General features: G+C 33.7%; 1 protein-coding gene across 1 annotated transcript in view; it reads left to right on the top strand.

Annotated features, from left to right (window-relative positions):
- Positions 1-16,127, top strand: part of LOC126832794 (glycine receptor subunit alpha-3-like) — a 127,250-nt gene that overhangs the window by 44,107 nt on the left and 67,016 nt on the right. The window contains exon 2 of the mRNA XM_050563747.1: positions 1,316-1,404. Coding sequence (XP_050419704.1) covers positions 1,316-1,404 — 89 coding nt within the window. The remainder of the gene's footprint in view (positions 1-1,315; positions 1,405-16,127) is intronic.

A 16,127-nucleotide genomic window follows, 5' to 3' on the forward strand; every position in this document is an offset into this window, starting at 1 on the left:
TTAATCGATAATTTAATTTTTTTTTTTATAGAGTTTTTATATAATGTGATCTCAATTTTCACAAACTGTATGTTCCCACCCAATCCCAAATTAGTTTGAAAATTCTTTAGCCATTAAACACGCTTAGTTATTGGAAGTTTCAATCTGTTTCTATGTTACCCGTGTGCTCTACCCTTTTCATCTTTTGTATTGTATAAATGGGGGGTGGGGGGGCCGCGAGGGTTTAAAGCTACATATAAAAATATATAACTTTACAAATATATTACTTTCTATTATTAAAGTAACCAGTAGTATAGTGATTTGTTTGTTTTTAGCTTAAGCTTTTTAAGCTTACATATTTTTTTAGTGTGATATGAAAACATGTTGTTATTTGAACAGTACTAAAAATATTTTACTGCTCATGTATTACACCTTAGATTGTACTTAGACTGATAGGCTTATTTTTATTTCTCAATACCTTTGACCGGCCGATCTCTCTTTTGTATTGTGAATTTCATTAATACCTAACGAAAACTGTATACATTTGTGTAATCTTTAAGCTAATGATTAATTTAAAAAAATGTATACATTTCAGTTAGCTTTAAAAATAGTACAACGAGTAAAACTTTGAATTAAAATTTGTATTCAATTGTAAAAACAAGAGCCGATATTTATTTATTTTTAATTTTGACTTAGAGGTACTCGTATATTTAAGTCGGGTAATTTGGTATAGCTTTAATAAATCACTATATAGAATCATTTTCAAATAAAATCTTTGATGCTAATTTGTGGACACTGCACCTCAATGTGCTGGTTTATACTGGGCTTGGTTTAGTCTGTACTGTGGTTTTTTTTTAAATTAATAACTATTACTCATTGTTTGACGGTAAAACCTGCTGCATTATACCTGTCATAATTATTCTTATCTATAACAGCGTTGGCATGAAGTAAAATATTTCAAACTGGTACCATAACGTTGTACATGTTTACTCGTGTGCTGTTGAATTGCCTACACGACACGTCGTGTGGTTCTAAGTGTCTTACAATGGTGCCGATATTACTACAATTTAACTGGACAAAATTAATATAATAATTTATTTTTTTGACAAAACGACTTAAATAAATAATTGAAAGATTAAAAGAAACAATTTATGCAGAACGGTTCAAAACACTGTTATAGATAGATATTATAAAATATAAACAAAAATAATTTAAACAAATTAGCGTTTTAATAATTTTTTAGGTAAATTCAGCCTACCAAACTGTGTGTGTGACTTTATAGAGATAATACCAAATTGTCCACAAGTTGATTGATAACACTATGTTCTATTTGCAGGCACAGCGCAAAAATGAATCATCTGCAAGTGCTGGACAGCCTGTTGAAGAAGAACTACGACAGAAGGGCGACGCCAACCAATCATCTGAGTGAGTACCTACTTGCTTTGACTACTCGAGTAATTTTTAAGCAATACAAATGTAACAAACATGTATATATATATATATACATTTATTTTAGAGTGTACGGTGGTCGTTTGAAGTCATGAGTTTATCAATGTTAAGATAATTAGAACTTAAAATATTATTAGAAACACATAAAACTATGTTTTTTTAGTAATATATCTGTCATAACGATGTCAACGATTTAATACTGATTTTTGGCTAACTTATTGGACTTTCTTTTTTGCCATTTTAAAAACATATCGGCAGTCCTTTATAGGTTTAACAACCGTTCGGATACCGAGGCAACTGTACTCTCTCGGCGAGTTCATCGTGTAGCACTTAGTAATATTATATAACACTACAGCTACACTGCATTATAAGGTTGAAAAATGAGGGTTAGACGCGCTATAATGACAGTTCCACTTGGGCGAAAGTTTTGATTATTTGATACCACCTCACGCCGAGTAAGGCAACCGCTCGGCCAAAACTTATGCACTTAAAGCCGTTTACCGTGGAACAGCTCCGGCGTTAGACTTGTGTAATACTTGACGTCCGTGTCAGAGGAGATAATTTCCTTATTATTATTCAACGACTGCATTCGAAAGCCCTCTCATCAGACGCCGCCACGTACAAATTTACCGTAAGGGTAATAACAGTATTTCTGCAGAAGTCGCTATTAATCAGAACGATGCATTTCGCTATTGTCTGTCTCTCCCCTCTCTTCCTCTCCTCCTCATAGTCGAGACAGGTAATGCGAAAAAAATTGATTGTGATGTACAGACCTTTTCTAGTCCCAGTTATTTTGTTTGCTATTCCTCTTATTTTCGTGCCTTGTTTCAAGATATCTCAACCCTAATCGTATCCACCGTAATATTAAACACACTACTGTCGTTGCAATTTTAATAATTATTATTATTATTATTATTCCTACAGACTTCTGAGCTCTCCGTTGCCGCCATTGTAGTGGATTTTTTCAGGAAACACACAAAAGCTCGCTGCTCGGCCGTTTGATTTGTTTTTTCCCTCGCGTTCTTGACGTTGCAGCCGACTTTACACAAACGTTTAGTATTAGGGGTTCCTATCCGACTTAGCGGCATAACGTTTTGTACAAGTCAACCCGGTGCCCTTATCGCACCGTAAACCAGCCCGCAAACGGTGTGCCAATCGTTAGCGTCGCTAATGGAGCTCGCCTCCCTCGCCCACCGTAGACAGGCTACACGGCAATGAGGTTTCCGCCCCGTCGATGTCGTTCGGGATTAAAGGCCGTAAACGGTAAACGGTTTCGGCAAGACCGTCCACAATGAACCACCGTTTGCGGGTCATGCCGTTGAAATCCGATCTACCTGTAACAGCCGGTATATTGTACAAAAACTAACGGCAGATCAGATTCGACGAGAAACATTCCAAAATAATATGAATTTGATTTTCTCGTTCCAGAAATGTACAGTGTAATGTGTTTTCGGTTGATAAATACACACAAATCACACTCACACATCGACTGCGGTACTAAATGTGTATTGTTTATCCGCCCTACCGTTTCCATCCACTGTAACGACCGCATGGTTTTACATGTCAATGGAGCAGGGTGAATATTATAATAAAATATATGTACACCTTTGTCGTCGTGTCGAGATCGCGATGGAAATGCCATCGGAAAATCATCACAGCTGTTGTTTCATCATCAAATGCCTGTGCACATAATCTTTATGACACTATACTAAAACTGTCTGACTACCACCGGCGTGTTTATACACACAAGCGTCTATGTGGAGTTTTTTTTTATTTTGTCACCTATGGTGTCCTGTATTGAGTTGCTATGTGGTACACACACAACCGAGCGATTCATTCAAGCAGTGTCTTGTGTGGTTGACTTAAAGTCCGTGTTTTCCCCCAACGAGTGCATACATTCGGAGGACCATTTATCACGCAGGAACACTCTCAGCGTTTTCCCTACTCTTGTTTGCAGTTTCGGCAGCTGTTATAACCGCAGTAGATTCTGTTTGAAAAATGAATGTCAGCTTATATATATATATATATAAAACCTAATCGAACTTGTTATTAATGGCGGTAAAAGCGCGCACGAGGGTACGTTATCAACACTACAGGAGGTATGCTCTCACATTATTATTATTATTTTTTTTTTTTAAATCTGATGGTTATGTCAGGTATATCTTAGTGATGTATTGACCAATGTCCACAGACACGACATCATTCCGAAAACGGTTCACAGTAACAAAAAATAATTGCACTTAGAAACTAGGTGAACTAATATATATGTCATACAAACTGTTAACAGCGTTTGAGACTGACGTACAAACAACTCCTCTGATGATACATTTTTTATATTGGCTATTGGGAATGATGAATTATTGCTGTCTTAACCGTTCAAGTCAAACTAAAGGGTGTAGAAAAAACATTTTTTTTTTTTTTTTTTTAAATAAAACATAAATAGAATCTCCCGTCGCATCATTCAGAGCCATTGAAGCTGTTTATGATAAGCGTTATTTATCAAAGTCTCCGTTCAAGCTTAATTAACTCTGTTTATGGTTTAATCCTCCATTCGCGCGCTACACGAGTTGGTTGTAATTATTATTATTATCGATTAAGCATTCCACGAATTGAACGACAAACGCATTATACTTAAGCGAGCAATATAGGGTACAGATAGCGAACGACCGTATTAATATCCGAATACTGTGGCTTAAAGTGTGTTGGGACATGCGGATCACGTCCGGGAAGCGTAACTAAGTTTGACAACAAGTCCAGTGAGTGGCTTGAAAAGAATATTACAAAGACACGAGCGTTCTTACATATATAACAACATTGCAACAATAGAACAACTACCAAACGTTTGTGTCCATTCGAAATGTATAACTGCAAAATATATAATAATATTATGATAAAAGTTAATTAAAAAAAAAAAAAAAAAAAAAGGTTTCACAATACATTTTTGGGGTTTTTTCATTTGGAGATGGAAAAAGTGTTTTTTAATTACATCGAGTATTGATTGGTTATGTTGTCTGCATAAATTTGAAGCAAAAAAAAAAAAATGTTTTCCAATGGAAATATTATATTATTATTTTTTTTTTTTTTGTGTAATACACGCGATTACACTTAACGGTGCAACATTAATCATTTTTTTTTTTTTGTAATCGAAATGAACAATACTTTTTAGCCCGAGTTGCTTTTGCAATCAAACCTTTTATTTGTATTGCTCGAAAAATAATGAATCGAAAATGAATGAAAATTAATTTTCCATTTTATCTGACCGAATTTTTTTTTTTTGTTGTTTGAAAACTAAGTTATTCATTGGAATAAATGTGAAAAAAAAAGGTCATAAAAGGCATGCGACGACCATTGTATGATCTCGGGGAAGACTGTCTGGAGGGAAGGTATGTGGTGCACCTACACAGTTTTGGTGTGGACGGTTTAGCAGATGACCCCCGGGGAGTTCATTACGTTTCGATTGACCGACCACAGACAGTTAAATTGGAACCGTTCATTCGGAGGAGGAATTGAATTAAAAGTACAGCGGATTTGGAATAAAGCAAAAGTAATTTAACACCGGCGTTAAACCGTTTAAAGTGAGTAAAATCAAATTTTCTTTTGGAAAAAACTTGAGCGACGACAATTTATTGTGCTTATATAATATTGTAAAATAATTAAATATTTAAACAGCCCTTAACCACGAAAATGATTCTCTATAACGCTAATCCACGCTGTGGATGGTTATTTTTGCGGTTAAGGGTTTATTTAAATATAATAAAGTATTCTCTTTGCAGCTCTGGGATAATGATCATCACAAAACGGCTTTGACGGCATACGTACATATTATATTTGTGCAAATTACGGATTTACTTTTATCAATTAAAACTGAACATAATATTTACTCGCGTGATATTTTCACACGTTTGTGTTTTTTTTAGAAATATTATTTCCTTTGTCGCTAATGAAGGTTGAATTTGAATCACAGCGATGCATATTATGCAACTTCACATAAAAGCAATATTCAAATGTGCGACCACCTTTTATACAATATTAATATATGCCTGTGCCTAGGTTTACATATTAATTCCGTCCCTGTAAACCCTTTTGTTTTTGACATTTGAAGCAAATCATATGGCGTAGATTCCGAAACAAATTTAATCACCGCAGTCACTAACCAACAGCCTTACACTACATATGTAGCAGCAACACAAGTTTCCTCGTTTTGCCGGAAGTACTCGACTAAACCGTAAGCCACCGGCGACGACGACAACACAGCTGCTGTCCGAATAGGAAGTTCACTCGCTTCCTGTGTACACAATTTATGTGTATATACAATATGTTATCTAGTGTATCGCAGAACTTGTTAGATTAGAAAAAAATAAACGGTAATCGTTCACTAGATACCCTACTGGCCGGTCGCCATTCGAAAGGCAAACTTACTTCAATATATTTTTTATGTAAATACTTCCAAAGAGAAAGTAGTTGTTTAAAATTAATTGAAGATCAAGGTCTTTAAAATATGACAATGATTAACCATCTCTAACCAATCGATCTCTTCACATATCCCTATCCGTGCATATTTCCCTCCATACATCAACGTCATCATGTCATTTTGTCCACCCCTTTCTCCAATTCCTATAAACTTACTTGTTTTACAATATTTTATTTTCTCTCATTTCTTCCAGCTTACCTAAATCATCATCTAATTTTGTTAAAACGCTTTTAGAAATGGGTACCTAAGAACTCGTGACCTACCTGACCCCACCGTGTGGTCCATTGCCCATCACGGTCCTACCTCACTATGTTGTCTCTTCTTTTTTATAATATGGTAATGAGAGTGCAAGACGATACGTAGCCGAGGTTCTTTGGAAGCCAACAGCAAAGAGCTGTTGTGTGATTCAGTAGTTTTTTGGTTTTCTCTCTCTCTATTTCTTTATACACCTATTAAGTATATAACTGCGCGCGTACAATAATTAATTTAACCATGTGTTAAATTGTAACTTTGAGTCGCGTCGACTGGCTCGAAAACATCTAAATGAAATATTTTCGGTAGTGGAGAATATATACATATATATGAATATAATAATATGGTGTACAACACGTTTTCGTGCGCTTAACCGTCGTTTGCGGTGCGGAAATCTTTTGGTAAGCGATTCAATGGCGCGCTCAAAACTTTTCTTCCGGGAAAACGTTTCAATTCAAAGAAAACCGGAAACTTTTAGCTAATATCAAATGTGCGGGTGTATGATACATGTGTGCTGGGAGGGGTGATCGCGTTGTTAATATAATTTTGCGGTAGGTATTTTTGGCTAGAAAAACGCCAACGGTTCCTTCGGATGCCGCGATTAACGGAGTGCCGTCGTTTGCGCTTTTCCCATCACGAACAGCGGCTGATAACAACGTTATTATTATTATTATGGCTACTAGGTAGGTACTATGCTACTACCCTGCGCACAAGCGCGGTGGGGCCCTTTAAAAAGCAGGGGAAATCCCTGGGATATCGCCGAGGGCGAACCGTCGACATGACAGGCATATAACATGCGGGCGATAGGTATATTATACCATGCCGTGGCCTCGATTTTGGCTATAAATCAACAAAACGCACACGGTACGGGTTTGGTTTTTATCAGCTATACTGACCCGCCCAAAGGTCATTGGCTATAAAAAAAAAAAATATACCGCTTTTCCCGACCCCGTACAATATAACCGCCGATAACCCGTTTGCCCGACTACAATGTGATGTATATAAAAATATATTATACTTCAATCCACTGGGCAAAGAATGTTTAACGACGCGGATGATTTTGCTTCGTCCCCGGTCTGGTAATAATTGAAATCGTCGACTTAACGTTTCCTATAAACTATATTGATTTGAATTTTTATTGAGTTGCCCGCGAGCAGCAGAACATCATCTATATATTCGACTATAAAAACATGTAAAAATCGTTTTCAAATTTTGTTCATAGACACACTGGTCTGAACTACTTTTACACTAGTCGTTGGTCACTTATGGATTTGTCAAATCTTTTATTCTAAAAATATGAGGCATGTTTGAAACCATATAGTAACTACAGAAAATTCAGTTTACACAGTTTGACAAAATCAATATAATATTATTGTTCTCAATTTGATTATTTTTTTTTTAAGTACAAACATTTGGAGCAACCAACACTATTGATGATTGGTATTTTGTTTGTTAATTTGTAGTGCTTCAAAAAAAAATACTTTGAAACGGTTTATTTGTTGAATTTTTTCACGACATTACACGCCTTTTAAAACTTAGAAACTAATTTTGAGAAAAACCCAATCAAAGTTTTAAAACTATTGCTGATTACAATATGATGCAAACTTACCTTATTGTGGAAACATTGTTTTTTTTTTTTTTTTGATACAGCAAATAAATGTTTACACTGATCTGACTTGACTGCTCAAAAAAAAAAAATGTATTTGAAACTATTTAGTTGGTATGAATGGCGTTGTTTATGTTTAGATTTTTTTGTAAATTACCGAGTAAACTCAATGCGTTATATAAATATAATTTGATGGCTGCACACTAAAACACACCGTTTTCTTTTTTTACTCCTCGTGTTCTTGAAACTTTGCTACTTAAAATCAGTTCAACGAAACCTTTTAGCTCGGTCATTTTTTTTTTTATTATTACTAGGTAGTGACGTTTGTTGTCCAAAACAACCGTAAAAAAATAATTTTTAATATATTTTTGTAAATATAGAAGACACTAACAAGTGTCATCATTTTTGGGATAACAACAACAATGAGGAATTGTTGATAAACTTATTCCTGTACCGATTTATCATGTAGTTAGTTGTACAAGTACAATTAACCCTCGAAATGGCGCGAATTAAAATCCAACGGTGAAATATGTGTGCGAATAATTATTTATAGATCTCCTTTAAACTCTTATGCACCTACGTTTTAACCGCGTTCGCCGATCTAACTAGTTAAACTTACTTGTTTGTATAATAATATATGTTTTCAAAAACTATACAAATTAAATAAAACCTCAATTATTGTAAATGGGCAACGAGATTTGTAGAAAATCTGGTCGAAAATAAGCAGGTCTAAAACGATGTGGCAATTTAATTATTTTAGCCGTTAATTAATTTGCAAGGTCGTTACGATTGCAGACGGTAAACATCTTAACGTTATCTTCTCCTTTTCTTTTTGCCCGGCGAACCTTTTTTTTTATATATACTCAAACAACTGTTTGTGTTAATTATAATACTCTATCCAGTTGTCGGACTGTCAATTATAAGTAAAGTCCCGTCTAATTCAATTGTATATATTTTTTTCCTCTTAAAGTGTCCCGTTAAATACGTGACAGTTTTCAACTCTTTAAGTTAGTAGAAAATTGTTTGCAAAAAAAAATATATATATACCTATATAGTTGACAACTTTTTCAACGTGATGCGACCACGGTTGTGCTATTTATTGGCCCACGTTAGAGCCTTAAGTAATTAGTTTTACAAGTTTCCGCTTATATACTCTCTCGGCGTACGGCACATGATATCTACTCTTTGACTTATTTTTTTTTATACCGCCAGTTGTTCTGCAGGACTTATAAGCACCGTGCACCAAGACACTCGGTGCTGCAGTGGAAAACGGCACAGACTATTAGTCCCACAAGAAATCGATGAAAATTAATTCGATTGTACTAATCGAGATGTGAAAAATTGGATAAAACCGTTTACTTTAAACTGTAGCGCTGTTTTTAGAAGAAATTCCACGTCGCTCAAATCAAATATATGTGCCCTACTAAAAGTATGTGCGTTAACCACAAGTAGGGCGCTGCACTCTACAGGATGCACGGTTGGCCTTGTCCAAGGTGTATCTCTTTTTTGTGCATTTCATTGGGTGGATAGTATTACGGTTGGATAATCTTAATAATAATATTATGCCAACGCTGCTGATAAAACAGCTGTTCCCCTCTGCAAGAGCTGTGGCGACGACGTTGCCCGCTGTTAACGGTGTGAAATCAGTCACCGTTTTTGAGCACTGCCCGGCTTATCTTCTTTGTATTATTCCATAATCGATGTACCCATCTTATTATTTTCAGTTTCGTTTACTCGCAGAGTAGTTAATTTTTGTCTTGGTTTAATGCGACCCGCAAAAAACGCTCCACGGTTTTTTCTCCCTCTAAGTAAATCCGCTAACTACGAGCCGCTTGAGTTCGCACTACCGTTTGCAATTAGGTTGATAAACAGATGTAAATAATAACATAGTACGATCGTCATTTCCACAATTATTATTGTTAATATTATACCGGCATTGGTTATAGCAAGTTAAGCTAAGATAGTTACTTAAGACAGCTGAGTTATTAACAGTGTACACTACCGCGAATCGTCAAACTAGAGAAATGTATTTTTTAACAAGCTATTACCAATAGTTTCGATTGATTGAGTAAAAAATGTATCGTTTATTTTTCATGTGTCTTATAATATTATTTCTAACCAATATAACAAAATACTTTATGTATAAGTAATTCATTTCCACGCGGATAGATAGCGCTGTGTAAATTTACACATTTATACATTTGTTGCTAGCATTCTATAATATATATATATATATATACATGAGATTATACTCATACAGAGATGGGCAAAATGGATTACAATCCGTAATCGATTACAAAGGGATTACGGATTAATACAAATATTGAATTGGGTACATATTTTATTAGGCCATCATCAAGTTTACATTAAACCGACCTTACTAAAGATTATTTCACCTTTATTCAGAAAAAATATTATACTGTTTTCTTCAAACGTTGCTGAAATATGTTACAATTCAATCAAGTTTTATGGACTATACATGGAATAAAATATTAGATATATATACATACATTTTAATACATAACAGTTGATAATAAGCGAAACGACAATTGAGTTTTCTTGAAAATCGTTTTTAAGATTTTTTTAATTCTATTAACTTTAGAGCAAACTAGTTTTAAAATGTAAATATCTTTGGCGTATTGATAACTGTCGTGGGATAATAAATTGTTTGGGTTACGCGTGTAAATTGCCTATATCGATTATTTAGGGTCGTAAAAAGTGAACTTGTCTTCTTGTTTTAAAAATTTTTTTTTAATCTAAAACCGGTAAAAACGTGATCGACGTTAAATTAGTTTATCTACATTGTACGGTGGCAAAGAAAATGTTAAATTGAATTTTATACTTAAGGCAAACTGTTCGAAACGAGCACCATAGGAGTTCATTCCATTGCCATGACGGTGTGAAAGTAAATAGGTAACAAGGCGACGCGTTAAGTAGTTATGTGTTAAGTCACCTTTGATGCCGTTGCCCGGCAAAGCTATATCGTAATTAATCCTAACCGTGTTTGAATTCAATTAGAACGAGAAGAAACTTGTCAAAAGCAAAAACCCACCATTCCTGTTGGTGACATCTGTACTTGCAGCATTAGTGTGTGCGCTAAATTGGAAGTTCAAAGTGCGCTGATTTTAATTGAGCACCTAAAGGACGAAATGTCCAAAAACGGTCAACGTTTTACAGCATCAAACTATAGCTTTCAGTTAAATTTAGTGAAAATGTTTGTACTTGCTACAATAAGTGGCCAACTGCAACGGTGGTGTGTTTTTCTTTAGCTCGAAGACACAGGAAAAAGCGACCAGATGTAATCTTAACCCGCCGAATCGAAAGTCTCCTCTTACGCTACCCTAAGCCCCACCTGTCGGTATCCAATGGACAAGATAAACGACCTGTTCGAGGAATAATATGTTATTTGTATAATTCATCCGGCGAACGGATAACCGATCAACGGTTCCATTATTTTCACACAATTTCACTCGTCTAAGCGGTTTTATTTTTGGTAGTTTTCGCTATACGCCTAGTCATGCTTGAACGAAATAGTAATATACAAAACGGTTATGTCTTTCCAAGTACAAACCTATTTGTTAATCACTGCTCGTTATTGTTTACTAGTTCACTTATAACAGAGCACAAGTATATTAAGTAAAAAATACACTTAATATCTCCCAGACACTTTTTTTTTTTTTTAATAAACGTTATGCGATTGGCACAAATTTATGTACAAATGAAAAAAATATATGAGACAGAAAAGATGCAGTTAATGTTTTTGCAACTATAGTAAAAAAGTAAATTGGCAATGATAATATTTAAAATTCCGACCGTTAACGTGACATTAAACCGACTTTGAACCGCTATAACACTTTTTGTTAAGTCTTATATACATTCATGACTGCGATAGTGTAGTTATTATTATGGCCACAACTACAATTTTTTTAAACTTTCTAATAGAAAAGTATACACATTAAGAGAGAACATAAATAAGGAAATTTAATGTAGGACATATTGTATAAATGTATTCATACTGAGGTTAAAACATAAACAAAAGATTGTTAAATTATAAAACAAGTAATTAGAAGTCTCGCGAGGAACATAAAAATAACAACAAAAGAGCACTTACGCTTCTTTTAACAATGTTCTGTATTACAAAAAAAAAACGGCTAATTTGTTAAAAGTTTTGTTACTATAGTAAATTATGAGCGAATAATAATTCAGGATTAAAAATATATGCTAATAGCCTCGAGCTCTTGTGGTGCGTCAGAAGGATGAAAATAATTAATTAGCTCTAACAATATACTATTTCATTACATTATAGTCATAGTCACCGCAGCAGCTATAATATGCGATTTAAAAGCAATTTCTTTGAAGCTTATGTGGGAATTGAAGCTTGAATTATGGGATTTGAAGCTTAACAGGGAAAATGTTTAGAGAGAAGATACAGCATCTTACACACTACACAGGTATGATAATGTATTTCAATATTATGTACTCTTGGCAGATTGTATATATGTGTAGGCAATATAATAGCACCTCTAAATTTATTTCAATCGAACGTTACTCGGTTTTAACCGATTTGCATTTCGATAGTGATCGCTGTTGTGTACTAAAAAGCAAACATAATTATACGTTCAAACCGTGTATGGTTATTTTCATTATCCGTGTACTTTGAATGAACCGTGTTTGTTCGGTGCAGCCTATCCAATTTCACTTTTCAGTATCATAAATGCGCCACGATATTAACGTCACGTATTTGGACCCGGGCGAGATGGCGACGGTGATTATAATAATATGTCTTGGAATTATAATTAAGCTCTTAGTGTTGAGACGAAGACAATGCGCAGACGACGGTATTACCTATACTTTGGCACGACAATCGAATACTTGATGAAGAGTACCCAATTCCGGGTGCCACACACAGTGCTGGTTAGAAAGTTAAAAATTTTTAAAAAACTTAAGCAACACTTGTTGTTCATAGAGCAGAAATTGAAAAAATAAAGCATTTGAAATGTAAAATGTTGTAAATAAATATGTAAAAATACTACTTAAATGTTTTAAACGTTTGTAACAGAATTTTAAATAATTTATTAGAAAATTGGACCCAATTGAGCGTACTGTCCTTCGGCATAATATTCCTGCTTGGTACTTTTTTTTTTTTTTTTGTACACAGACATCCTGTTAAGCCATAGCTTATAAGTTCGTATATTAGTATTATAGTAACAGCTCTGGTGAACCGTCAGAAAGTCCTATCTTAAGAAAACACTCGTGGATGGACAACGTTTAATTCCCTTAGAACAACTAAATTTTATCTCTCAAAAACTGTCGGGGACTACTGTAGAAATTAAGTTTTCAACACATTGCCAATTTTGAAAATCCCAAGATATTACATACAAAGTGGTTAGGTGTAATTGAACAGTCTAGAAAAATAAATTTATATTTTTTAAGAAGTATAACAACACTTTGTAGGTTTACATTAATCTAATACTCAATGGCCTGCTATCATTAATGGGAGTCCACAAACAACCATATTTTACTGATAAACTACTTGAGTATAGTTCAATAACTTCAGTAATATTTAAAACAGTAATCTCCTATCACCTATGTAAACTACGATGGTAGGAAATCACAGACAGAGAAACAATTGTGATATTACTGTTTAATTGTCTGTCAAAGTATGACTGTAACACTTAATAGTAATATATATATATTTTTACTGTGTAGTTAAAAATAAAGGTTCCTATTTTTTTGTACCAGTGGAAATCTGTACTATATTTTCATTAACATGCATAATTATTTCCTCTTCAGCCAGCAATTTTCTAAATGGGCAAAATAGCGCGGAAGAAAATTCACCGAGGAAATTATAATATATATTTTTTTAATGAATATAATGCGGAATCCTTTTAAAATTAAAAGCCATCACGGTTTATTTTTGTTATAAGCATTTTTGTTTTCCACCGCCACGGCATTAACCGCAAAGTCACCACCGAGAAGATTATCCCGCCTTATAATAATTTCGCCGTGTTAGCTTTGAAAGCAGCAAAGCCTCGTGAACGGGTATGACTTAATTTTGTTGGATTCCAAACGACTTCTTCTTAATCCTAATTGACTGTAAACAATGATTTTATTTTAGACATTTTTTGTTTGTTTTCTTTTTTGGCACAATTTAATTTAATTTTTACCAAAAACTAGTAGTCCAGTATTATGCTTAAGTTTCGAGCAACAAAATATAATCGATCCAAACTTCAATAATAAAATGCTTATTCTATTCAAATGTGAATATTGTACAAACACTAATTGTAATGATTTATTGTGTTGCATAACATTTTACAAAAATCATCGACTTAAGCATAATAATTTGGATAATTTTTCTAAGTAACAACGGTGGTTCGTTAAAATTTATTACCTATTGTCTTAATTTAGCCCGAATCGGACGACTATAAGAGACTGGCACTTGTACGCGACAAAGTCCTAAAAGGGTTTAACATATTTTGGAAACGCCGTTGGTTGTGTTCAAGCACAACACGGCCGATTAATCACACCAGATAATCCCAATAGCACACGGCTTGGGTTAACTTGTCCTAATCCTTACAAATATGCTATGGCGTTATTGTTTTAGTTTACAAATGAAAAAACTTAATATTAATGACCGGCAACGGCCAACGCAACGTTTGATTAAGACATATTATTTACATTCTACTCCTCTAATATATTACATATAAGTTTTGTGACAAGTAGATCCAGGACACCGTTTTTGGACTTTCAGTATGTGTGAAGAAATTTGTAAGTAAACTTTCTTTATACGGAGATCAACCTAAGCATACAGTGCCCGGTTGTTATCTTAGCAACGATGCAAAGCTAATGAAGCTATTGTTCTTACAATGACGGGTAACTGAATAGCGCTTTATTGGGCTTAAAATTTCAACAAAAAAATTCACCCCTTCCGCTTTAAAATAAAGAAATATAATATAGAAAATCAAATAAATATGTTCAACACAAATTATACAACATTTTCAAAATATTTTAAGTTTTAAAATACTCGTAATTCCACCAAACGTCAAACAACAAGTGTATTAATATTATTTATAAATATCAATACTTTGACGGTTTGGGATACAACTCGTTTTATTTCTGGGAGAATATGACACTGAAGTGTTATAACAAGCACACAATATATTTTATTATACTATGAAGGGAAAGTGTCTGCAAGTTAACCTTGACAGATTTATGTACACCACTCCAAATTTTTTTCAGTTAATCCGACCATTTTTTGTTTTTCCGCTAAATTGTACAATTGCCATGATAAATATTTTTATTTTTCAAACACCAACGCGCTTACAGTTCGTCAAGGCTTTAAGCAAAACAGTTCTCATCTCGAGTTCATGGTGTCGCATAAAGTTATTTTTTTCAAGTATTTTACATTGTAGTTTAATAAGAAACGTTCACTGACTCGTTTCGTTTTCAGCAAGAACCAAAAGTAAAATTATATCGAACAAGATTTTTGCTTTTCCGTTATAAAAGGCAAAAACATTTGAAACATTTGAACATCTGTTGTGCTGTAAGGTAGTAAAACTATAAAAAAGAAACTCTTTCAAATGACACTTAAAGGAACGTTATATATAAACATAATATACAGCGTCATTCCGCGAATTTGTCAATGAGATTTTTTAAAAGCACACATCAATTATTGACAGTATAATATAGATTTTTTAACGTGTCGTGTTGAGCTTAAGTAGAAAACATTATAAGTATCATTTTTGATGTGATAAAAAAAAGTATCCTTATAATTATATATTTTAACATTTACAAGGCTTAACTCAGCTGTGTGTTGATCTATACACCTATTAAAAGAGTGCAAGTGTCTCCCAAAACATTGATCTGTTTCAAAATAGTTCAAATGTATATTAAGTTTCTTTTATAATATATTTTTTGCACTTGTTTTATTAATATTTAATACTTATTCAGTGTTCTCTCAGCCCAGTCTGGGACTCAACCATTTGGACAGTGTGAAATGATCAGTTAAGATTAAAATTATTATTCAGTACAAACAATTTTATGTAACTAGTTTCATCAACGTTTAAAAAATATCGAATTAACTATGAAAGAGTTTCTAGTCATAAAATACACAATGACACTAAACTAAGAAATTAATTTTCAAATTAATTAAAAGTATATTTTGTCAGTAAAGTGATGGAATGGAAAACGATTAATTATTATTTCTTTGGTTGTTTTTTTAATTTCCGCTGTTAAATCTCAGTGATTGGTTAGAAAACAATTTAAATTTACATAATTAATTTGTCCAGGAAGTATACTTTGTATTACTATTATCCTTTTTTGTAATTTTTTTAACAACCAAGTTTTTACAACTATGTTTTTAGGTTATTT

Source organism: Adelges cooleyi, unplaced genomic scaffold (genome assembly GCF_023614345.1).
Source record: "Adelges cooleyi isolate 19-005CV unplaced genomic scaffold, UGA_ACOO_1.1 ACOO_flye_CR_arks_rails_tigmint_CR_PRNA_167, whole genome shotgun sequence".
NCBI classification, from domain to species: domain Eukaryota; kingdom Metazoa; phylum Arthropoda; class Insecta; order Hemiptera; family Adelgidae; genus Adelges; species Adelges cooleyi.